Source organism: Bufo bufo, chromosome 1, assembly GCF_905171765.1.
Source record: "Bufo bufo chromosome 1, aBufBuf1.1, whole genome shotgun sequence".
Lineage (NCBI taxonomy): Eukaryota > Metazoa > Chordata > Amphibia > Anura > Bufonidae > Bufo > Bufo bufo.
Window position 1 is genome coordinate 589,627,935 of NC_053389.1, and position 20,338 is coordinate 589,648,272.

At 45.3% G+C, this 20,338-nt stretch overlaps 1 protein-coding gene across 1 annotated transcript in view; it reads left to right on the forward strand.

The window, feature by feature from the left end:
• Positions 1-20,338, forward strand: part of LOC120986020 (protein phosphatase 1 regulatory inhibitor subunit PPP1R7 homolog) — a 133,758-nt gene that overhangs the window by 17,110 nt on the left and 96,310 nt on the right. Inside the window, exon 4 of the mRNA XM_040414299.1 lies at positions 12,133-12,243. Coding sequence (XP_040270233.1) covers positions 12,133-12,243 — 111 coding nt within the window. The remainder of the gene's footprint in view (positions 1-12,132; positions 12,244-20,338) is intronic.

Genomic DNA, 20,338 nt, shown 5'->3' on the forward strand with positions numbered 1-20,338 from the left:
TTAAAAGAACTAAAAATATAAAATTGGATTAAAAACATGGCTAATGAAACCCCCCCTCTTGAATAAACCCCAAATGATAATAGGTGAAATTCGATAACACATGGTCGTCACAGGTGTTGAATTCCTCCGAGGCCCCAACAATTAGGCATTCACTATACAGATGTGGCTGGAGGTATATTAGAGGGTCAATGGATATCAATTTTACTGCAGACCAGTGGAGTAAAGGGCCCAAACATTAGGCATTCACCGTACAGAAAAGAACAAGTGATTATGTGGCTGGAGGTATATTAGATGGTCATTGGATAACAATTTTACTGCAGGCTAGTGGAGTACAGGGCCCAAACATTAGGCATTCACCGGACAGAAAAGATCAAGCGATTATGTGTCTAGAGGTATATTAGACGGGCATTGGATAACAATTTTAATGCAAGCCAGAGGAATACAGGGCCCAAACATTAGGCATTCGTACAGAAAAGAACAAGTGATTATGTGGCTGGAGGTACATTAAGCTGTCACCGTATAACAATTTTGCTTTTGGCCAGTTAGATTACAGGCCCCAAAAATTATGCATTCACCGTACAGAAAAGATCAAGTGATTATGTGGCTGGAGGTATATTAGACAGTCATTGGATAACAATTTTACTGCAAGCCATTGGAATACAGGGTCCAAACATTATGTATTCACCGTACAGAAAAGAACAAATGATTTTGTGGCTGGAGATACATTAGGCGGTCACCGTATAACAATTTTACTGTTGGCTAGTTAGTGTACAGGCCCCAAACATTAGGCATTCACCGTACAGAAAAGTGATTATGTGGCTGGAAGTATATTAGACGGTCATTGGATACAAATTTTACTGCAGGCCAGTGGAGTACAGGCCCCAAACATTAGACATTCACTGGACAGAAAAGGTCTTTTATGCTGCTGTATTTACATAAGACAGCCTATCAAGCATATACAAGGTGGAGTTCCAGCGCGTCAGGCTGTCACAAATCAGACATCTGACGGGCAGGTGGTGTCGCCGCTGAACGTCAACAAGGCGACCCATGGCCGTGTAAGATTGTAACGGCACCCCGGGCATAAAAGGGGTTAAAACCGTTTAGGCGATCTTCTCCTTCCAGAGCTACAGGCACAGCTACTTACAGAACACCAAACTCCCGAACGGCATACAAGGGAAGGCTCCAAACTCCCGAACGGAATACAGCATAGCACTCCAAACTCCCGAACGGAACCTCACGAATAGCTGCTAGTAGACGAATAGGAAACGCACCCAAGCGGCTTACACTCCTAGCAATCAGTCTCTAACAGCATACAGTGAATCCCCCCAAGAACGAGACCAAGCTCTGTGTTGAGGGTAAAGCAGTGGACCCCCAGAGCTGTGGGTTTATTGTTCTTATATACACATTAGTACCACCCACAGGGTTTTGTAAAACAACTAGTAACCATGTACAATACACTCAGACACTCCCACACAAAATCCTCCCCTCTGCCTGTGATACAATTACCTTACACAATGGGTTAATGTAATTAATGTAATTATCACAGCCAGGAGAATACACAGTTTTACACAATGTCTTCTGTCCTGGAGACAATTGGGAAGTAATCCAATTTATCTCCAAGGGCAGAGGCAAAACTCCATTAGCCACATGGTAGCAAAAAACAATCAAAGACATAAGAATATTTAACTGTGCAGCTATTGCATAAAACATAGACATTTAACATACCCCAGATAGCTCCGGTCTGAGTGCATATTATTAGATGAATGGCACTCAGACTACACGAATACAGTTCAATTGCCATGGAGCCAAATCCTTTCACATAGTCTTTGCAGGGGAAAATCAAGCGTTTCAACATGGGGCCATAGTCTAAAGGAAGCAGGCGGGCAACCAGGCTTCTCCAATGCAATGTGGCGAGATTGGTCTCGTCACATATCTCCCCTTTTCCAAACAGACTAACAGGGTATCTGACTTCCTGCCAGTCAGTGCCCTTGTTAGTCCAGCAGCCCACCCACAAAACAGAAACAGCAGTACAGCCCACCCACAATAAATGGTTACTACACCTGAGCAAGGGAGAAACTTGTCCATGTCCAGGTGCCTCACCACGGCTGTGTGGGGAATGGTAGACTGCCTTGGTGGGTTTCTGAGTGGGCAGAGACCAGCAGTACATGCTGCTGTGGGGGGAGACCGACTGTCTTCCCTTTGGCTAAACAGCCCTGTTGCTGGGGGACAGGACCAACTGTCCCTACCCCCTGTGCTGTGAGTGCAGAGACCACGGTCCCATCTGCACGGTTGTGGGGCTTACTGTCTCCCCCTGGTACGTTAAGCTGCCGCTGGGGAATGGAGACTGGGCTCCCAATTCCCAACAAATCCTTCTGTTGCTGTGGGATGGAGACTGGGCTCCCAATTCCCAACAACTCAATCTGCTGCTGGGGACAGGACCGACTGTCTCTACCCCCTGTAACTCAGCCTGCCGCTGGGAGATGGAGACTGTGCTCCCAATTCCCTGCAAATCACACTGCCAATGGGGAGAGGGGGTAACAAGCTCCTCTCCCATACATACTTCCAGCCTCTGGGGAGTGAGACCGACTGTCTCCGCTCCCAATACAGTGTCCTGTTGCTGGGGCAAGGATACTGTGCTCTCTATTCCCTGTAGGACACTCTGCTGCTGGGGGACAGGACCAACTGTCTCTGCCCCCTGTAACTCAGCTTGCCGCTGGGGAATGGAGACTGGGCTCCCAATTCCCTGCAGAGACCTCGGTCCCACCTCTACCAGCCAACTGGGGTTCTTCCCAGTAAACCTCCACAATATCCTCCCAGCTGAAGGGCTCTGGACCTGGGTCTGACACTCTGCTCTCTCGCTGAGCCCTCTCACTGGAGTGGAACAGCTGCTGGTAGTCCTGTTTCAGCTCCATCTCCTGGGTCACTCAAAGAGGTTCCTGAACCGGGCTTGTGTAGGGCTCCCAAACTCCGGCTCTGAAAAAGTCTCCCATAACAAGCCAGGACCATACAACTCCTCTCCCTCTGGTTTGTCATGCGCGGCTGTCCAGGGCAGGTACTGTGCCCCATACCACCAGAGCGCCTGGTAGGCATCTTCCAGCCACATCTCCTGCCATACTAAGTGTTCCAGTTCCTTCACCCATTCCTCCAGGGGCTGCTCTCCCAGGAAGTGCATCCGCAGGGCTACTCGCTTCTGCAACCGCTGGTCTTCCTTGGGGAACCTCCCGACCTGCTGGTACTCCTCCATACCCAGTGCCTGGTACCAGATGCCTTTCCTTATTGCATCTCGGTCATCCATGACACCCTCATCGTACTCCACTGCTGTTCCATTCTGGTGCTGTCAGGGTCGCTGTACTAGGACATGTGTTGCCCTCAAATTGTAAAGTCCATGGAATGGTGTCTCCTGTAGCTGTCCTTCTGGCTGTGGGAACGATCCCGCCGCTTGCCACGAATTGTAACGGCAGACTTCTAAAATGGCCAGAGATTTTCCTAGCCTCCGCAAGACATCCTGGCCCCGGGGTATTTGGCAACGAATTGCTGCACGACTAAGTTCAGGGCGTTTGCCATGCACGGCACATGTGTCATTTTGCCCTGTTTCAGCGCGCTCAGCAGATTGGCACTGTTGTCGCACACCACTTTACCAACTGTCAAATTGAGCGGGGTTAGCAACTGATCGGCATATCGAATAGGTTCTGGGGAGCTTGGGGGGGTGCAGCGGAAGAGGCGGTAGCAGTGGAAAAGGAGGAGTCAGCCAAGGAGGAGACGGAGGATGGAGTAGGAGGAGGAGAAGAAGAGGCAGGCCTGCATGCAATTTGTGGCGGTAACACTAAATTCACACGGGTGCTACGGGTTGCATGCTTGACAGCCATCAGAAGGTTCACCCAGTGGGCAGTAAAATTTATGTACCTTCCCTGCCTGTGTTTGCTAGACCACGTGTCTGTGGTCAGATGTATCTTGGCACCGACACTGTGTGCCAGAGATATATTCACTTGCCGCTGAACGTGGCCATATAGCTCTGGGATGCCCTTCTGGGAGAAATATATTCTTTCGGGGACCTTCCATTGCGGTGTGCCAATGGCCACAAATTTTCAAAAGGCCTCCGAGTCCACCAGTTTGTATGGCAGTAGTTGGCGGGCTAGCAGTTCCGACAAGCCAGCGGTCAGCCGTTGGGCATGAGGGTTATCTGGCGTCATCAACTTTTTATGTTCGAACATTTGGGCCACGGAAGCCTGCCTGTTACCAGATGAACACGACAACGGCACAGTGGAAGGTGGAGTGGAGGACAAATAAGAGGAGAGAGGAGAAGAGGCAGGACATGGAGCGCTGGGAGTGTGGCTTTGTGGGTTCTGACAGTGTTGCTCCCACTGGGCTCGGTGATGGCAGTCCAGGTGCCTTCAAAAGGCGGTCGTCCCTAGGTGAGTGTTCGGCTTACCGCGACTTATGCGTTTACAGCAAAGGCTGCAGATGGCAACACTAGTGTCGGCAGCTGAGACGTTTAAAAAAAGCCCACACTGCGGAGCCATGTGCCGGCATCCTGGGAGCGGCAGATGTGACCGTGCATGGTGGATGGCTCGCTCCAGATACATTTGCAGTCTGCTTTTTGCCTCCTGTGCACTGCGAGTTCTGCCTGCTTCTCCTCCTTCTACCCCCTATCTGCTGCTCTGTCACTCCCTCTGAACTCCCCTCCTCTTCCTCTCTTGTGGGCACCCACATGACATCCATCGACACATCATCATCGTCACCTTTACCACCACTGACATTAGAGATCTCGGAGTAGGCAGCAACAGCAGGGATCTCCGTCCTTGGGCTGATCTGGGTACTGTCGTCAGACCGCTGGGTGGCGGCCTTTCCTACCTCCTCTTCCTCAACCGATGTTAAGAATGACTGCGCATCGTTAAGGTCTGGGAATGGATGAGAAAATAATTCCTCTGACTCAAGTGGAGGGGCTATGGTGGTGGTGGTGGTGTCTTTGGGGGTGCACACAGCAGAGAGTGAGGAGGGTGCAGATACAGAGGATGAGGAGGGTGCTAAGGCGGAAGGCTGAGTGAGCCACTCAACCAACTCTGGTGCGTTCTTTGACGTAATCGCACACACCTTCTCCTACTTCCCACTTAGGCTCCGGCCTGGTGCACCTGCCCGACCCCTATCACCCCTGCGGAATGGCCTGCCTCTTCCTCTGCCTGTAATTTTCAAAATGACCCTGTGACAAGTCCCTATAGAAGAGCAATATTTGTGGAAGCAGGTATATTGCAGGCCTCAATCAATATTTGGTGGAGGCTGGTATATCAATCCCCTCTATCAGTATTTTGTGGAAACAGGTATATAGAACCTCCTTAATGAGTATTTGCTGGATGCTGGTAAATCAAAGCCCTTAATCAATATTTGGTGGAAGCCGATGTAATGCAATCCTCAATCAATATTTGGTGGAAGCCGTTATATCAATCCCCTCTATCAGTATTTTGTGGAAACAGGTATATAGAACCCCTTAATGAGTATTTGCTGGAAGCCAGTATATCAATATATAGCCGGTATATAGCTGAACCCGGACATACCCATATTTTCACCCAGGCAGTCCCCCTGATGTTAGCATCGGAGCAACTCATACTCCGATGCGCTCCCTTGCCCTGCGCTAGGTCGCGCAGGGCACAGGCTCTTATGTTTACAATAACACACTGCCGTGCGGAGGTTTCCGCCCGGCAGTGTGTTCGTTGACATCACCAGCTCTGATGGGCGTGCTTTAGGGCTGCCCTAGCCGTTTTACTGGCTAGGGCAGCGCTAAAGCTTGCCCATCAGTGCCGGTGACCTCACCGGGCTTCCTGGCAGCCCCATGGAGAGCACGGTTAATCGCCGGAACTCCTGAAAATGCCTTTGTCCTGCGCGATGCTCAAGTCAGGGGGCTGCCTGGGTGAAAATGGAGGTATGTCCGGGTTCAGCTCTATACCCGGACAACCCCTTTAACCCCTTCAGGACACAGCCTTATTTCACCTTAAGGACCAGGCCATTTTTTGCAAATCTGACCAGTGTCACTTTATGTGGTGATAACTTTAAAACGCTTTGACTTAGCCAGGGCATTTTATAAAAAAATACCCAAATTTTGGAAAAATTTGCAAATTTCTAACTTTAAATTTCTCTACTTCTACAATACATAGTAATAACTCCAAAAATAGTTATTAATTTACATACCCCATATGTCTACTTCATGTTTGGATTATTTTGGGAATGATATTTTATTTTTTGGGGATGTTACAAGGCTTAGAAGTTTAAAAGTAAATCTTGAAATTTTTCAGAAATTTTCAAAAACCCAATTTTTAGGAACCAGTTCAGGTCTGAAGTCACTTTGCGAGGCTTACATAATAGAAACCACCCAAAAATGACCCCATTTTATAAACTACACCCCTCAAGGTATTCAAAACTGATTTTAAAAACTTTGCTAACCCTTTAGGTGTTCCACAAGAATTAATGGAAAATAGAGATACAATTAAAAAATTTCACTTTTTTGGCCGATTTTCCATTTTAAGAATTTTTTTCCAGTTACAAAGCAAGGGTTAACAGCCAAACCAAACTCAATATTTATGGCCCTGATTCTGTCGTTTACAGAAACACCCCATATGTGGTCGTAAACCGCTGTACGGGCACACGACAGGGCGCAGAAGGAAAGGAATGCCATATGGTTTTTGGAAGGCAGGTTTTGCTGGACTGTTTTTTTTTACACCATGTCCCATTTGAAGCCCCCCTGATGCAACCCTAGAGTAGAAACTCCATAAAAGTGACCCCATCTAAGAAACTACACCCCTCAAGGTATTCAAAACTGATTTTAAAAACGTTGTTAACCCTTTAGGTGTTTCACAAGAATTAATGGAAAATAGAGATACAATTTCAATATTTAACTTTTTTGGCAGATTTTTCATTTTAATAATTTTTTTCCAGTTACAAAGCACGGGTTAACAGCCAAACAAAACTCAATATTTATGGCCCTGATTCTGTAGTTTACAGAAACACCCCATATGTGGTCGTAAACTGCTGTACGGGCACACGGCAGGGCGCAGAAGGAAAGGAATGCCATACGGTTTTTCTAAGGCAGATTTTGCTCAACTGTTTTTTTTGACACCATGTCTCTTTTGAAGCCCCCCTGATGCACCCCTAGAGTAGAAACTCAAAAAAAGTGACCCCATTTTCGAAACTACAGGATAGGGTGGCAGTATTGTTGGTACTAGTTTAGGGTACATATGATTTTTGGTTGCTCTATATTACACTTTTTGTGAGGCAAGGTAACAAGAAATAGCTGTTTTGGCACCGTTTTTATTTTTTGTTATTTACGACATTCTTTTGACAGGTTAGATCATGTGATATTTTTATAGACCAGGTTGTCACGGATGCGGCGATACCTAATATGTATACTTTTTTTTTAATTTATGTAAGTTTTACACAATCATTTCTTTTTTGAAACAAGTTTCCATAGTCGGAGAGCCATAATTTTTTCAGTTTTTATTTTTATTTTTTTACGGTATTCACCTGAGGGGTTAGGTCATGTGATATTTTTATAGAGCAAGTTATTACGGATGCTGCGATGCCTAATATGTATACTTTTTTTTATTTATGTAAGTTTTACATAATCATTTCTTTTTTGAAACAAGAAAAATCATATTTTAGTGTTTCCATAGTCAGAGCCATAATTTTTTCTGTTTTTGGGCGATTACCTTGGGTAGGGTATAATTTTTGCAGGATGAGATGATGGTTTTATTGGCACTATTTTGGGGTGCGTGTGACTTTTTGATCGCTTGCTATTACACTTTTTGTGATGTAAGGTGACAAAAAATGGTTTATTTAGCAAATTTTTTTTTCTTTTTTTTTTTTACAGTGTTCATCTGAGCGGTTAGAGCATGTGATATTTTTATAGAGCCGGTCGATATGGACGCGGCGATACCTAATATGTATACTTTTTTATTTTATTTATGTAAGTTTTACACAATAACAGCTTTTTTAAAACAAAAAAAATTATGTTTTAGTGTCGCCATATTCTGAGCCATAGTTTTTTTTTTTTTGGGCGATTGTCTCAGGTAGGGGCTAATTTTTTGCAGGATGAGGTGACGGTTAGATTAGTACTATTTTGGTGGGCAAACGCCTTTTTGATCGCTTGCTGTTGTACTTTTTGTGATGTAAGGTGACCAATTTTTTTTTTATTTAGCACAGTTTTTATTTTTTATTCTTTACGGTGTTCATCTTAGGGGTTAGGTCATGTGATATATTTATATAGCCGGTCGATACGGACGCGGCGATACCTAATATGTATAGTTTTTTTTCCCATTTATTTTTTACCTATTTTTTTTTACTTTATTTGTTGAAAATGAAGTTTTTGTTTATTTTTACTTGAAACTTTTAAAAAAATTTTAGGGGAAAACTTTATTTTTCAACTTTTTATTCACTTTATTTTTTGTCCCACTTTGGGACTTGAACTTTTGGGGGTCTAATCCTTTACAATGCATTCCAATACTTCTGTATTGGAATGCATTGGCTGTATGAGTAATACTGTGTGTATTACTCATACAGCTTCCGGCCTGTGAGATCCAGGGGGCTGGATCTCACAGGCACGTCACAGGAAGGCAGCGCGATGCCTTCCTTAGGCATCGCGCTGCCTTCCATGCCATCGGGTCTCCCCTACAGCCGCATGGGGACCCGATGGCACCGCCGATCGCCGCCGCAAACCGCAGGTAAAGCCGCAAACCGCAGGTCTGAATTGACCTGCGGTTTGCGGCGATCGCCGACACGGGGGGGTCACGGGACCCCCCCGCGCATTTAGCCAAGGTGCCTGCTCAATGATTTGAGCAGGCACTGGGTTCCGGTCACCGCCCGCCGGGCGGCGGTGATCGGAAATACACAGGACGTACCCGTACGCCCTGTGTCCTTAAGTACCAGGACATCAGGGCGGACCGGTACGCCCTGTGTCCTGAAGAGGTTAATGAGTATTTGCTGGAAGCCGGTAAATAAAATCCCTTAATCAATATTTGGTGGAAGCTGGTGTATCGCAGGCGTCAATCAATATTTGGTGGAAGCCAGTATATCAATCCCCTCTATCAGTATTTTGTGGAAACAGGTATATAGAACCCCTTAATGAGTATTTGCAGGAAGCTGGTATATCGCAGGCCTCAATCAATATTTTTTGTAAGCTGGTGTATCACACCCCTCAATCAGTATTTTGTGGAAGCAGGTATATTACACCCCTTAATCAGTATTTTGTGGAAGCCGGTATATCACAACCCTTAATCAGTTTTTTGGGGGGCAACAGGTATATCACACCAGTTGCAATTAGTTATTCCAGTAGCGTTTGTCCCTCTATCTAGCTGCGGTATCTCAGCAGAACCGCACACAACTGTTGCACAATAATATACTTTCTATGTTAGAAGGTATATTATAGGTATATCACAATCATTATTATTTTTTTGGGCAACAGTTATTAGTTATTCCAATAGCGTTTGACCCTCTATCTAGCGGCAGTATCGCAGCAGAACCGCACACAACTGCTGCACAATACAAATGCACTATAATATACTTTCTATGTTAGAAAGTATATTATAAGTATATCACACCCCTTAGGCTACTTTCACACTTGCGTTCAGAGCGGGTCCGTCTGGTATCTGCACAGACGGATCCGCTCCTATAATGCAAACGCTTAGATCCGTTCAGAACGGATCCGTTTGCATTACCATCCGTTGTTCATGATAATGCAAACGGATCCGTTTTGACTTTACATTGAAAGTCAATGGGGGACGGATCCGTTTGAAGATTGAGCCATACTGTTTCAACTTCAAACGGATCCGTCCCCATTGACTTACATTGTAAGTCTGGACGGATCCGTTTGCCTCCGCACGGCCAGGCGGACACCCGAACGCTGCAAGCAGCGTTCAGGTGTCCGTCTGCTGAGCGGAGCGCAGGACAAACGCTGCCAGACTGATGCATTCTGAGCGGATCCGCATCCACTGAGAATGCATTAGGACTGGACGGATCCGTTTGGGGCCGCTTGTGAGAGCCTTCAAACGGAGCTCACAAGCGGACACCCAAACACTAGTGTGAAAGTAGCCTTAGTTTGTCACACCTATCGATAGCACACCTATACCAATCCTTAAAAGGACTTTTGTAGTCCTATTAGCTAGCGTTTGGTGTCCCTAACAGTCTGTTCCTGCTCCACACAGCAACCTCTCCCTACACTGGCATAAAACAGAATGTAAAATGGCTGCCAGATCAGGTTTATCTATAGGGTAGGGGGTGTGTCCATGTGCTGAAACGACTCAATTGGCTGTCCTGTACCACCTGATGGATGTGTCATGGGTCAAAGTTCGGCGCTATGCAAAAAATATGGCTCGTGCGATTATCACCGCATGTTCGGCGAATCGCGAATGAGCAAAGTTCGCCGGGCGTCTCTATATACTATTAAGAGAAGACCCCTAGCCTGCATTGCCTCCTCAAAGATTCATACTTACCCGTTCTTTGCCTCTATTGTTCTGCCTCCCGTTCCTCCATCTTCCAGTCCGCTGGCTTGTTTTCTTCCGGCCAGGGCATAGACATGACCATGTGCACAACTTTAGTAGTTTTGTGTCCCCAAGGGACAGTGCAATCTGCGGGCAGCACATTATATAGCAGAAGGGGTTTTTCAGATTGCTATATACTTTAGTGGGAAAAGATGCAGCAAAATGTATAATTTATTTATTAAAATCTCTGCTCTTTATGAAATGAGTTGGTCAAGCTTCAATATTCTCAGTGATTGACTGCTGGGGCTCTCACCAATCACAATAGTAGAGACCCTTTGTTCCCTTGTTTCAATGGAGCAGTGGTGACACATAGTTTGGCACCATTCAACTCTATAGTGAATATGGCATTTAAGTGTTGATCAGAAGCAGGGATCTCCCTCTGACCCTGATTCCCCCGCCTCACAACAAAATTACAGGGTGATAATTGGCTGTCATGGCACCTTGGCCCCCACCGATCAGGTACTGTTTACCTATCTAGAGGATAGGCGTGGCTCCATTCAATTCTATGGGAGATATCTAAACATGTGTATCTCTGCTGGTCCCATAAAGTTGAATGGAGCTGCAGCATGCCATACTGGGGCTTCATGATTGCAGGGGGGTCCAACCACTGGGGCGGGGATGTGTTTGTAATCGGACAACCTCTTTAACAGTTATGGACTAGGCAATAATAAATAATACAATATGCAAGGTGTTCATGTCCCCATCTAAAAGGAAAATTCTGTGTTTTCTCAGCTTTGCAGTAAATATTTTCCTCCTGCCTTTGGAATAGGCCACATGGCCTTAAACAAATTGCAGGTCAGTCACAAATCAATATGTTTTCTCCTCATGGCTACAGACAGAGGGTTTTGCCCACCTGTTTTGTTTGCCTGTGCTGCACATCTTCTCTCTTCATGGTAGAGGAGTGCTGTGGATTTCTTTCTTTTTTATGTTACAATAATTACCAAGTCAGCTTCAAATAACATCCATCCAGGTGTGATAAGGAAATGAGAGAGCAGCCATTGGACCAGAAATTTCAGTTCACAGAACTCGTTTCATTCAATATTTAGCCTTGAATCCACCGAAGTTCTTGCTGCTTGCTACTAGACAATAACTGATAGTAGAGCACCCATCAAGGTTGCATCAATTAAATGGGAATGATTTAAAATGACCACCGGCAGCCTGTCCTAGAATGTGGGCAGGACAGGTTGCCTTCACTTTCAGAGCTGCCTACTTGGGGTGGGGGGATGAGAACTCACTACACTGCCCTACAACAGATGGTAATGATGCGATACTGTCTACGATATGCCATCATGGCTGAGCAGCCTGACAGGAAAGCTCACCAATATGTAGTATATGCAAGTTCCAGAGCGTAAGGTGTAATGAGGCCCTGTCCCCTCAAGCCTTCCTAGGCAGCTCTGAAAGTGGAGGCAACTAGTCCTGCTCACTTTCTAGGATAGGTTTCTGGTGGCCTTTTTAAATAATTCCCGGAATTTTCCCATCATTATTATATACTGTATATTATATTGGGCCACTCTTTCAACTCACAGTCCTAGTGGTGCAAGGAAGCGCTGCTAACTATAGTGAAATACACCTACCCTACCTTGGAAATAAATGTGTTTTTTTTTATCTTTAGAATCCTTAAACTGGACATATCTCTCAATGAATTGATTGAATTGAAGGCTAACAGTTTTCAGCAACTGCGCAACCTCCTGGAACTCAGCGCCTCCTGTAATGTCATTCACAGGTGTGAACTTTCCCTGTATTACATGATTGCTCTGTACATTAACCCCTTAAGGACCGGGCTCATTTTCACCTTAAGGACCAGGCCATTTTTTGCAAATCTGACCAGTGTCACTTTAAGTGCTCATAACTTTAAAACGCTTTGACTTACCCAGGCCGTTCTGAGATTGTTTTTTCGTCACATATTGTACTTCATGACACTGCTAAAATTGGGTCAAAAAAGTTAATTTTTTTGCATAAAAAAAATACAATTTTTACCGTAAATTTTGAAAAATTAGCAAATTTCAAAGTTTCAGTTTCTCTACCTCTGTAATACATAGTAATACCCCCAAAAATTGTGATGACTTTACATTCCCCATATGTCTACTTCATGTTTGTAGCATTTTGGGAATGATATTTTATTTTTTGGGGATGTTACAAGGCTTAGAAGTTTAGAAGCAAATTTTGAAATTTTCAGAAATCTTCAAAATCCCACTTTTTATGGACCAGTTCAGGTTTGAAGTCATATTGTGAGGCTTAGATAATAGAAACCTCCCAAAAATGACCCCATTCTAGAAACTACACCCCTCAAGGTATTCAAAACTGTTTTTTCAAACTTTATTAACCCTTTAGGTCTTCCACAAGAGTTAATGGCAGATGGAGAAACAATTTAGAAATTTCTATTTTTTGGAAAATTTTCCAATATAATCCATTTTTTCCAGGAGCAAAACAAAGGTTAACTGCCAAACAACACTCAAAATGGGTTGCCCTGATTCTGTAGTTTGCAAAAACACCCCATATGTGGTCGTAAACTACTGTTTGGCCGAACGGTAGCACATAGAAGGAGGGGAACACCATATGGGTTTTGGAAGGCAGATTTGGCAGGACTGGTTTTGTTTATACCATGTCCCATTTGAAGCCCCCTGTTGCACCCCTAGAATAGAAATTTCAAAAAAGTGACTCCATCTAAGAAAGTACACCCCTCAAGGTATTCAAAACTGGGTTTACAAACTTTGTTAACCCTTTAGGTGTTCCACAAGAGTTAATGGCAGATGGAGAAACAATTTTGAAATTTCTATTTTTTGGAAAATTTTCCAATATAATCAATTTTTTTCCAGGAGTAAAACAAGGGTTAACTGCCAAACAACACTCAAAATGGGTTGCCCTGATTCTGTAGTTTGCAGAAACACCCCATATGTGGTCGTAAACTACTGTTTGGCCGAACGGTAGCACATAGAAGGAGGGGAACACCATATGGGTTTTGGAAGGCAGATTTGGCAGGACTGGTTTTGTTTATACCATGTCCCATTTGAAGCCCCCTGTTGCACCCCTAGAATAGAAATTTCAAAAAAGTGACTCATTCTAAGAAAGTACACCCCTCAAGGTATTCAAAACTGGGTTTACAAACTTTGTTAACCCTTTAGGTGTTCCACAAGAGTTAATGGCAGATGGAGAAACAATTTAGAAATTTCTATTTTTTGGAAAATTTTCCAATATAATCAATTTTTTCCAGGAGTAAAACAAGGGTTAACTGCCAAACAACACTCAAAATGGGTTGCCCTGATTCTGTAGTTTGCAAAAACACCCCATATGTGGTCGTAAACTACTATTTGGCTAAACGGCAGGACATAGAAGAAGGGGAACGTCATATGGTTTTTGGAAGGCAGATTTTGCTGGACTGGTTTATTGACACCATGTACAGTACCCTTTCAAGCCCCCTGATGCACCCCTAGAGTAGAAACTCCATAAAAGTGACCCCATCTAGGAAACTACGGGATAAGGTGGTTGTTGTTTTGGGACTATTTTTGGGGTAAATTTGATTTTTGGTTGCTCTATATTACTCTTTTTTGAGGCAATGTAACAAAAAAATTAAATTCTAAAATTGTTTCTACATTCACTATTTGGTTTTGTGGAACACCTAAAGGGTTAACATAGTTTGTAAAGTAACTTTTGAATACCTTGAGGGGTGTAGTTTCTTAGATGGGGTCACTTTTTTGGAGTTTCTAGTCTAGGCTACATCAGGGGGGGCTTCTAATGGGACATGGTGTCAAAAAAAAAACTGTCCATCAAAATCTGCCTTCCAGAAACCATATGGAGTTCCCTTCGTTCTATGCCCTGCCGTGCGGCTATATAACCATTTACGACCATATATGGGGTGTTTCTGTAAACTACAGAATCGGGGCAATAAATATTTAGTTTTGTTTGGCTGTTAACCCTTGCTTTATTACTGGCAAAATGGATTCAAATTGAAATTTTGCCCAAAAATGGGTGTTTTGGCACAGTTTTTATTTTATATTTTTAACACCGTTCATCCGAGGCGTTTGGTCAAAACTTATTTTTATAGCGACGACTTTTACGCACGCGACGATGCCCAATATGTATGGCTCTCAGTCTTTGGAGACACTAAGCAGGCATCCTAAAACTGCGGCCCTCCAGATATTGTAAAACTACAATTCCCACCATGCCCTGCTGATGGCTGTAGGTTGTCTGGGCATGCTGGGAGTTATAGTTTTACAACATCTGGAGGGCCGCAGTTTGAGGATGCCTGCTCTAAAACTAATATTTTTTGGGGAAAGAAAAATTGTTTCCGTGTCTCCAAAGTCTGAGAGCCATAGTGTTTTATGTTCTCTAGTGGACTGTTGAGGATTATAAAAATTTAGTACTCCATGGAAGTGTGATACTCCCTGAAGCAATTGATAATGCAGAGGCCCGGATGATCGGGGCAAGTGTCACATTTTGTAGTGGTGTCCTTCCGTATCCCCCTCTTGTGACACACTCTGCACTTTTTTTGGGTTCGTCCCTTCTTTCCAGTATGGGGGACCACACCTGGAAAGTGTTGGCCAGGGACGATCCGGGCGCCTCCAATTCCCGAGGTACTCCGGCCTGCTCTTTCCCGGTCTGAAAAGATCAGGTCCTTGAGGACTGCCTCATAGAACTGGAGGAATGTCCCTGTGCTGCCAGCGCTTCGGGATAGTACAAAAGAGTTGTACATGGCAACCTGTACCAAGTAGACTGCAACTTTTTTGTACCATGCCCGGGTTTTGCGCATGGCATTATATGGCGTGAGGACTTGATCAGAGAGATCAACTCCTCCCATATACCGATTGTAGTCGACGATACAATCGGGCTTGAGGACCGTTGCCGCGGTACCTCGCACAGGGACTGGGGTGGTGCCGTTACCGTGGATTGTGGACAGCATAAGGACATCCCTCTTGTCCTTATACCTGACCAGCAACAGGTTTCCACTGGTAAGTGCACGGGTCTCACCCCTGGGGATAGGTACCTGGAGGGGGTAGGCAGGGAGGCCGCGTTGATTTTTCCGCACGGTCCCACAAGCGAACGTGGATCTGGCGGTAAGGGACCTGAACAAGGGAATGCTGGTATAAAAGTTATCCACGTACAAGTGGTAACCATTATCCAGCAGTGGGTACATAAGGTCCCACACGAGTTTCCCGCTAACACCCAGAGTGGGGGGACATTCTGGGGGTTCAATACGGGAATCTCGCCCCTCGTACACACGAAATTTGTAAGTGTACCCTGAGGCACTCTCACAAATTTTGTATAGCTTCACGCCATACCTCGCCCGCTTTGTGGGAATATATTGGCGGAAACTGAGTCTCCCCTTGAACGCAACGAGAGACTCAACAACCGCGACCTCCCTTCCAGGTACGTAGGCCTGCTGAAATGTGGCCCCAAAGTGATCGATGACCGGCCGTATCTTATACAGCCGGTCATAGGCAGGATCACCTCGGGGTGGACATGCTGCATTATCGGAATAATGCAGACATTTCCGGATGGCCTCAAACCGGTGACGTATCATGACCATACTGTACAGTGGGGTCTGGTATAGGACGTCCCCACTCCAGTATTGCCTGACACTGGGTTTTTGGACTAGACCCATATGCAGCACGAGGCCCCAAAATGTCCTCATTTCGGCTGCACTGACCGGCGTCCAGCCACCGGGTCTAGCCAAAACTGAGCCTGGGTTTTGAGCGACGAACTGTTGGGCGTACAGATTCGTCTGCTCCACCATCAAATTCACCAGTGGGTTACTGAAAAAAAAACTAAAATTGTCTATTTCAGTAAACCTCACTGTGGGAATCTGGATTCCAGGATTGCCAGCAAAATCCGGAATCTCAGGCTCAAAGTCCACTGGGGGACACCAGCTAAGTTCATCGGCAGGGGGCTCCGGTGGACTTATTTGGTGGGCCGGGAAACCAGTACGAACCCCAGGGCGGCTCGTACTAGGGTGGGCCACAGGATCCCTAGCATGTGGGGCCCCTGGCTCCGCCTGGCGGCATCTCCGCCGCCTTGGTGGCTCATCGTCATCAGATGATGATGAGGAGGATGTGGATGATAAAAGGAATGTGGGGTCATCCTCATCCTCACTGGGGCTCTCAGAGTCGGAGGCAATCTGGGCGTATGCCTCCTCGGCCGAGAACATCCGGCGGGCCATGGGTGTGTGTGCGTGTAGGTGTGCGTGTGTGGCAAACTTTATTATATGTGCGTGTGTGTGGGGGCAACGGGTGTTCGCGTACTAAAAAGTCCAGGCAAAAAAATGGGCAAGTGTTAGGAAAATAAAAAGTTAAAACTTGCTGATCAGCGGTACAACGCTGATCAGCGGTCGGTGGGGTGGTGGGGCGGGCGATTCGCTAACAGTGGACGGACGCTAAAAAGTGCCGGCCAGTCAGCGCACGCAGAAAAAAAAAATGTGGAGGTGAGGGGGGGAGGCTGGTGGGGGGTGGGGGGGGGGGGCTAAGTGGCAGGGGGGGTCTGGGTTAGGGTTAGATGGAAGTTTGGAATAAAAGTACTTTTTTTTTTTTTTTTTCCTAACTTACTTTTCCCTTCTTTCCCTGCCTAACAGTGCCTCTCCCTCACTGACCCTAACCTACCTGGGTGGCGATGGGTGCAGGAGGGTGATGGATTCCGATTAGGGGGACACAGGAGCTGGTGCTGGACGATGCTGCACGGTCAGGGTGCTGGACAGGAAGAGGAGGGGAGAGAGGAGCGCAGGAAGTTTGAATCTCGCGCCTCTCTCCCCTGCACCAATCAGCACCCTGGACAGCGGCATTCAGCACCAGGGCCAGCACCGCCTCTCCAAATCCTCGGACTGCGATAGGTGGTGTATAATTACGCCACCGATCACAGTCTTTTTCCGGTTCATCGGGTCACAGGACACCCGAATGGACCGGAAACGCAGAAAACCGCAGGTCTGAATTGACCTGCGGGTTTCTGCGATCGCCGATACGGGGGGGGGGTCAAATGACCCCCCCCTGCATTGTTACGGGATGCCGGCTGAATGATTTCAGCCGAAATCCCGTTCCGATTAACCCCTGCGGCGCCGGAATTCCGATTTTAAGTCAGGACGTACCGGTACGTCCTCGGTCCTTAAGGACTCGGGAAATAGGGCGTACCGGTACGTCCTAGGTCCTTAAGGGGTTAAAGCCCAATTGTTCTGAATTCTTTATAAGGCATATACTGTTCAGTTTGTTAGCATACTATGCTGACATGTTTAAGGGCAGAATAGCTTAGGGGCACATCCACCCTCCTATTAGCTGCAGGAGATACTTATAGGACTGTGGTAAATACTAAGGACAAGGCTATGATGTAAAATATCATCTATAATGTAGAAGAGATATACCGTCAGGTCCATAAATATTGGGACAGCAACACAATTCTAACATTTTTGGCTCTATACGCCACCACAATGGATTTGAAATGAAACAAACAAGATGTGCTTTAACTGCAGACTGTCAGCTTTAATTTTAGGGTATTTACATCCAAATTAGGTGAACGGTGTAGGAATTACAACAGTTTGCGTATGTGCCTCCCACTTGTTAAGGGACCAGAAGTAATGGGACAGAATAATAATCATAAATCAAACTTTCACTTTTTAATACTTGGTTGCAAATCCTTTGCAGACAATTACAGCCTGAAGTCTGGAACACATATACATCACCAGATGCTGGGTTTCATCCCTATTGATGCTTTGCCAGGCCTCTACTGCAACTGTCTTCAGTTCCTGCTTGTTCTTGGGGCATTTTCCCTTCAGTTTTGTCTTCAACAAGTGAAATGCATGCTCAATCGGATTCAGGTCAGGTGATTGACTTGGCCATTGCATAACATTCCACTTTTTTCCCTTAAAAAACTCTTTGGTTGCTTTTGCAGTATGCTTTGGGTCATTGTCCATCTGCACTGTGAAGCGCCATCCAATGAGTTCTGAAGCATTTGGCTGAATATGAGCAGATAATATTGCCTGAAACACTTCAGAATTCATCCTGCTGCTTTTGTCAGCAGTCACATCATCAATAAATACAAGAGAACCAGTTCCATTGGCAGCCATACATGCCCACGCCATGACACTACCACCACCATGCTTCATTGATGAGGTATGCTTAGGATCATGAGCAGTTCCTTTCCTTCTCCATACTCTTCTCTTGCCATCACTCTGGTACAAGTTGATCTTGGTCTCATCTGTCCATAGGATGTTGTTCCAGAACTGTGAAGGCTTTTTTAGATGTCGTTTGGCAAACTCTAATCTGGCCTTCCTGTTTTTAGGCTCACCAATGGTTTCCATCTTGTGGTGAACCCTCTGTATTCACTCTGGTGAAGTCTTCTCTTGATTTTTGACTTTGACACACATACACCTACCTCCTGGAGAGTGTTCTTGATCTGGCCAATTGTTGTGAAGGGTGTTTTCTTCACCAGGGAAAGAATTCTTCGGTCATCCACCACAGTTGTTTTTCGTGGTCTTCCGGGTCTTTTGGTGTTGCTGAGCTCACCGGTGCGTTCCTTCTTTTTAAGAATGTTCCAAACAGTTGTTTTGGCCACGCCTAATGTTTTTGCTATCTCTCTGATGGGTTTGTTTTGTTTTTTCAGCCTAATAATGGCTTGCTTCACTGATAGTGACCGCTCTTTGGATCTCATCTTGAGAGTTGACAGCAACAGATTCCAAATGCAAATAGCACACTTGAAATGAACTCTGGACCTTTTATCTGCTCATTGTAATTGGGATAATGAGGGAATAACACACACCTGGCCATGGAACAGCCGAGAAGCCAATTGTCCCATTATTTTTGGTCCCAAAACAAGCGGGAGGCACATATGCAAACTGTTTTAATTCCTACACTGTTCACCTGATTTGGATGTAAATACTCTCAAATTAAAGCTGACAGTCTGCAGTTAAAACATATCTTGTTTGTTTCATTTCAAATCCATTGTGGTGGTGTATAGAGCCAAAAATGTTACAATTGTGTCGATGTCCCAATATTTATGGACCTGACTGTATTTTTACATTCTTTTGTATTAAAGGTGTTATCCAAGACTTAAAAGACCTCAGAGGGTAAGGGTGGCCAACCCGCGGTGGGGTTCATACCTTTGCCATTGCTCCCTGGCCGTTTCTGCAGCTTTGCGATGATCTGGCATCAATATCCTGTTGACAGGTGCCACATGACCGCTGAAGCCAATCACTGGCCACATTGGGGAATTGTCATCTATCTGGCACATCACTGGGTCACCTATTCAGTGTCCATTTTAAAAAGTCAATACTTATGGGTTCAGTGTGACTAGAGACAGCTTATATGGAGATAGAATGTTAGCGTACTCACAGCCTCAGCAATGTTTTGAGGATCACGCCCCCTTTCTCCCCCTTTGGAACAATCCTGGTGTATTGCTATGAAATTGTGATATAAAACTTTGAAGCAATTATTCTACAAGTATCCATATCCTGAAATTTTCTACTGGATGTTACAGGTTGGGAGTATGGCCCTGTATGTCCTCAAATTGTCCAGACAGTACTAACAGTGCCAATATGGATGATAATCAGTTGTCAATATATTTATACATTTCTAAGAAACAGATTTCTAAGAAAAAATGTTCCTGAAATGCTCCCTTTTATGGATAATTCCAGCATATTACTGCTTGAATTGGAGGAAATTTTAAAGGCATTTTCCGGTAAAAAGTATTTTTTTATCAAGTGCCCGCAACATGGCCCTTTTAACAGAAGATTCATACTTACCAGCTTCATGCCTGAGGATAGGTCATCAATATTATGAACCTGAAAAACTGCTTTAGGCTAGGTCTACACTTCGACTTTTTGTAGTTAAAATCAATCAGTCGTG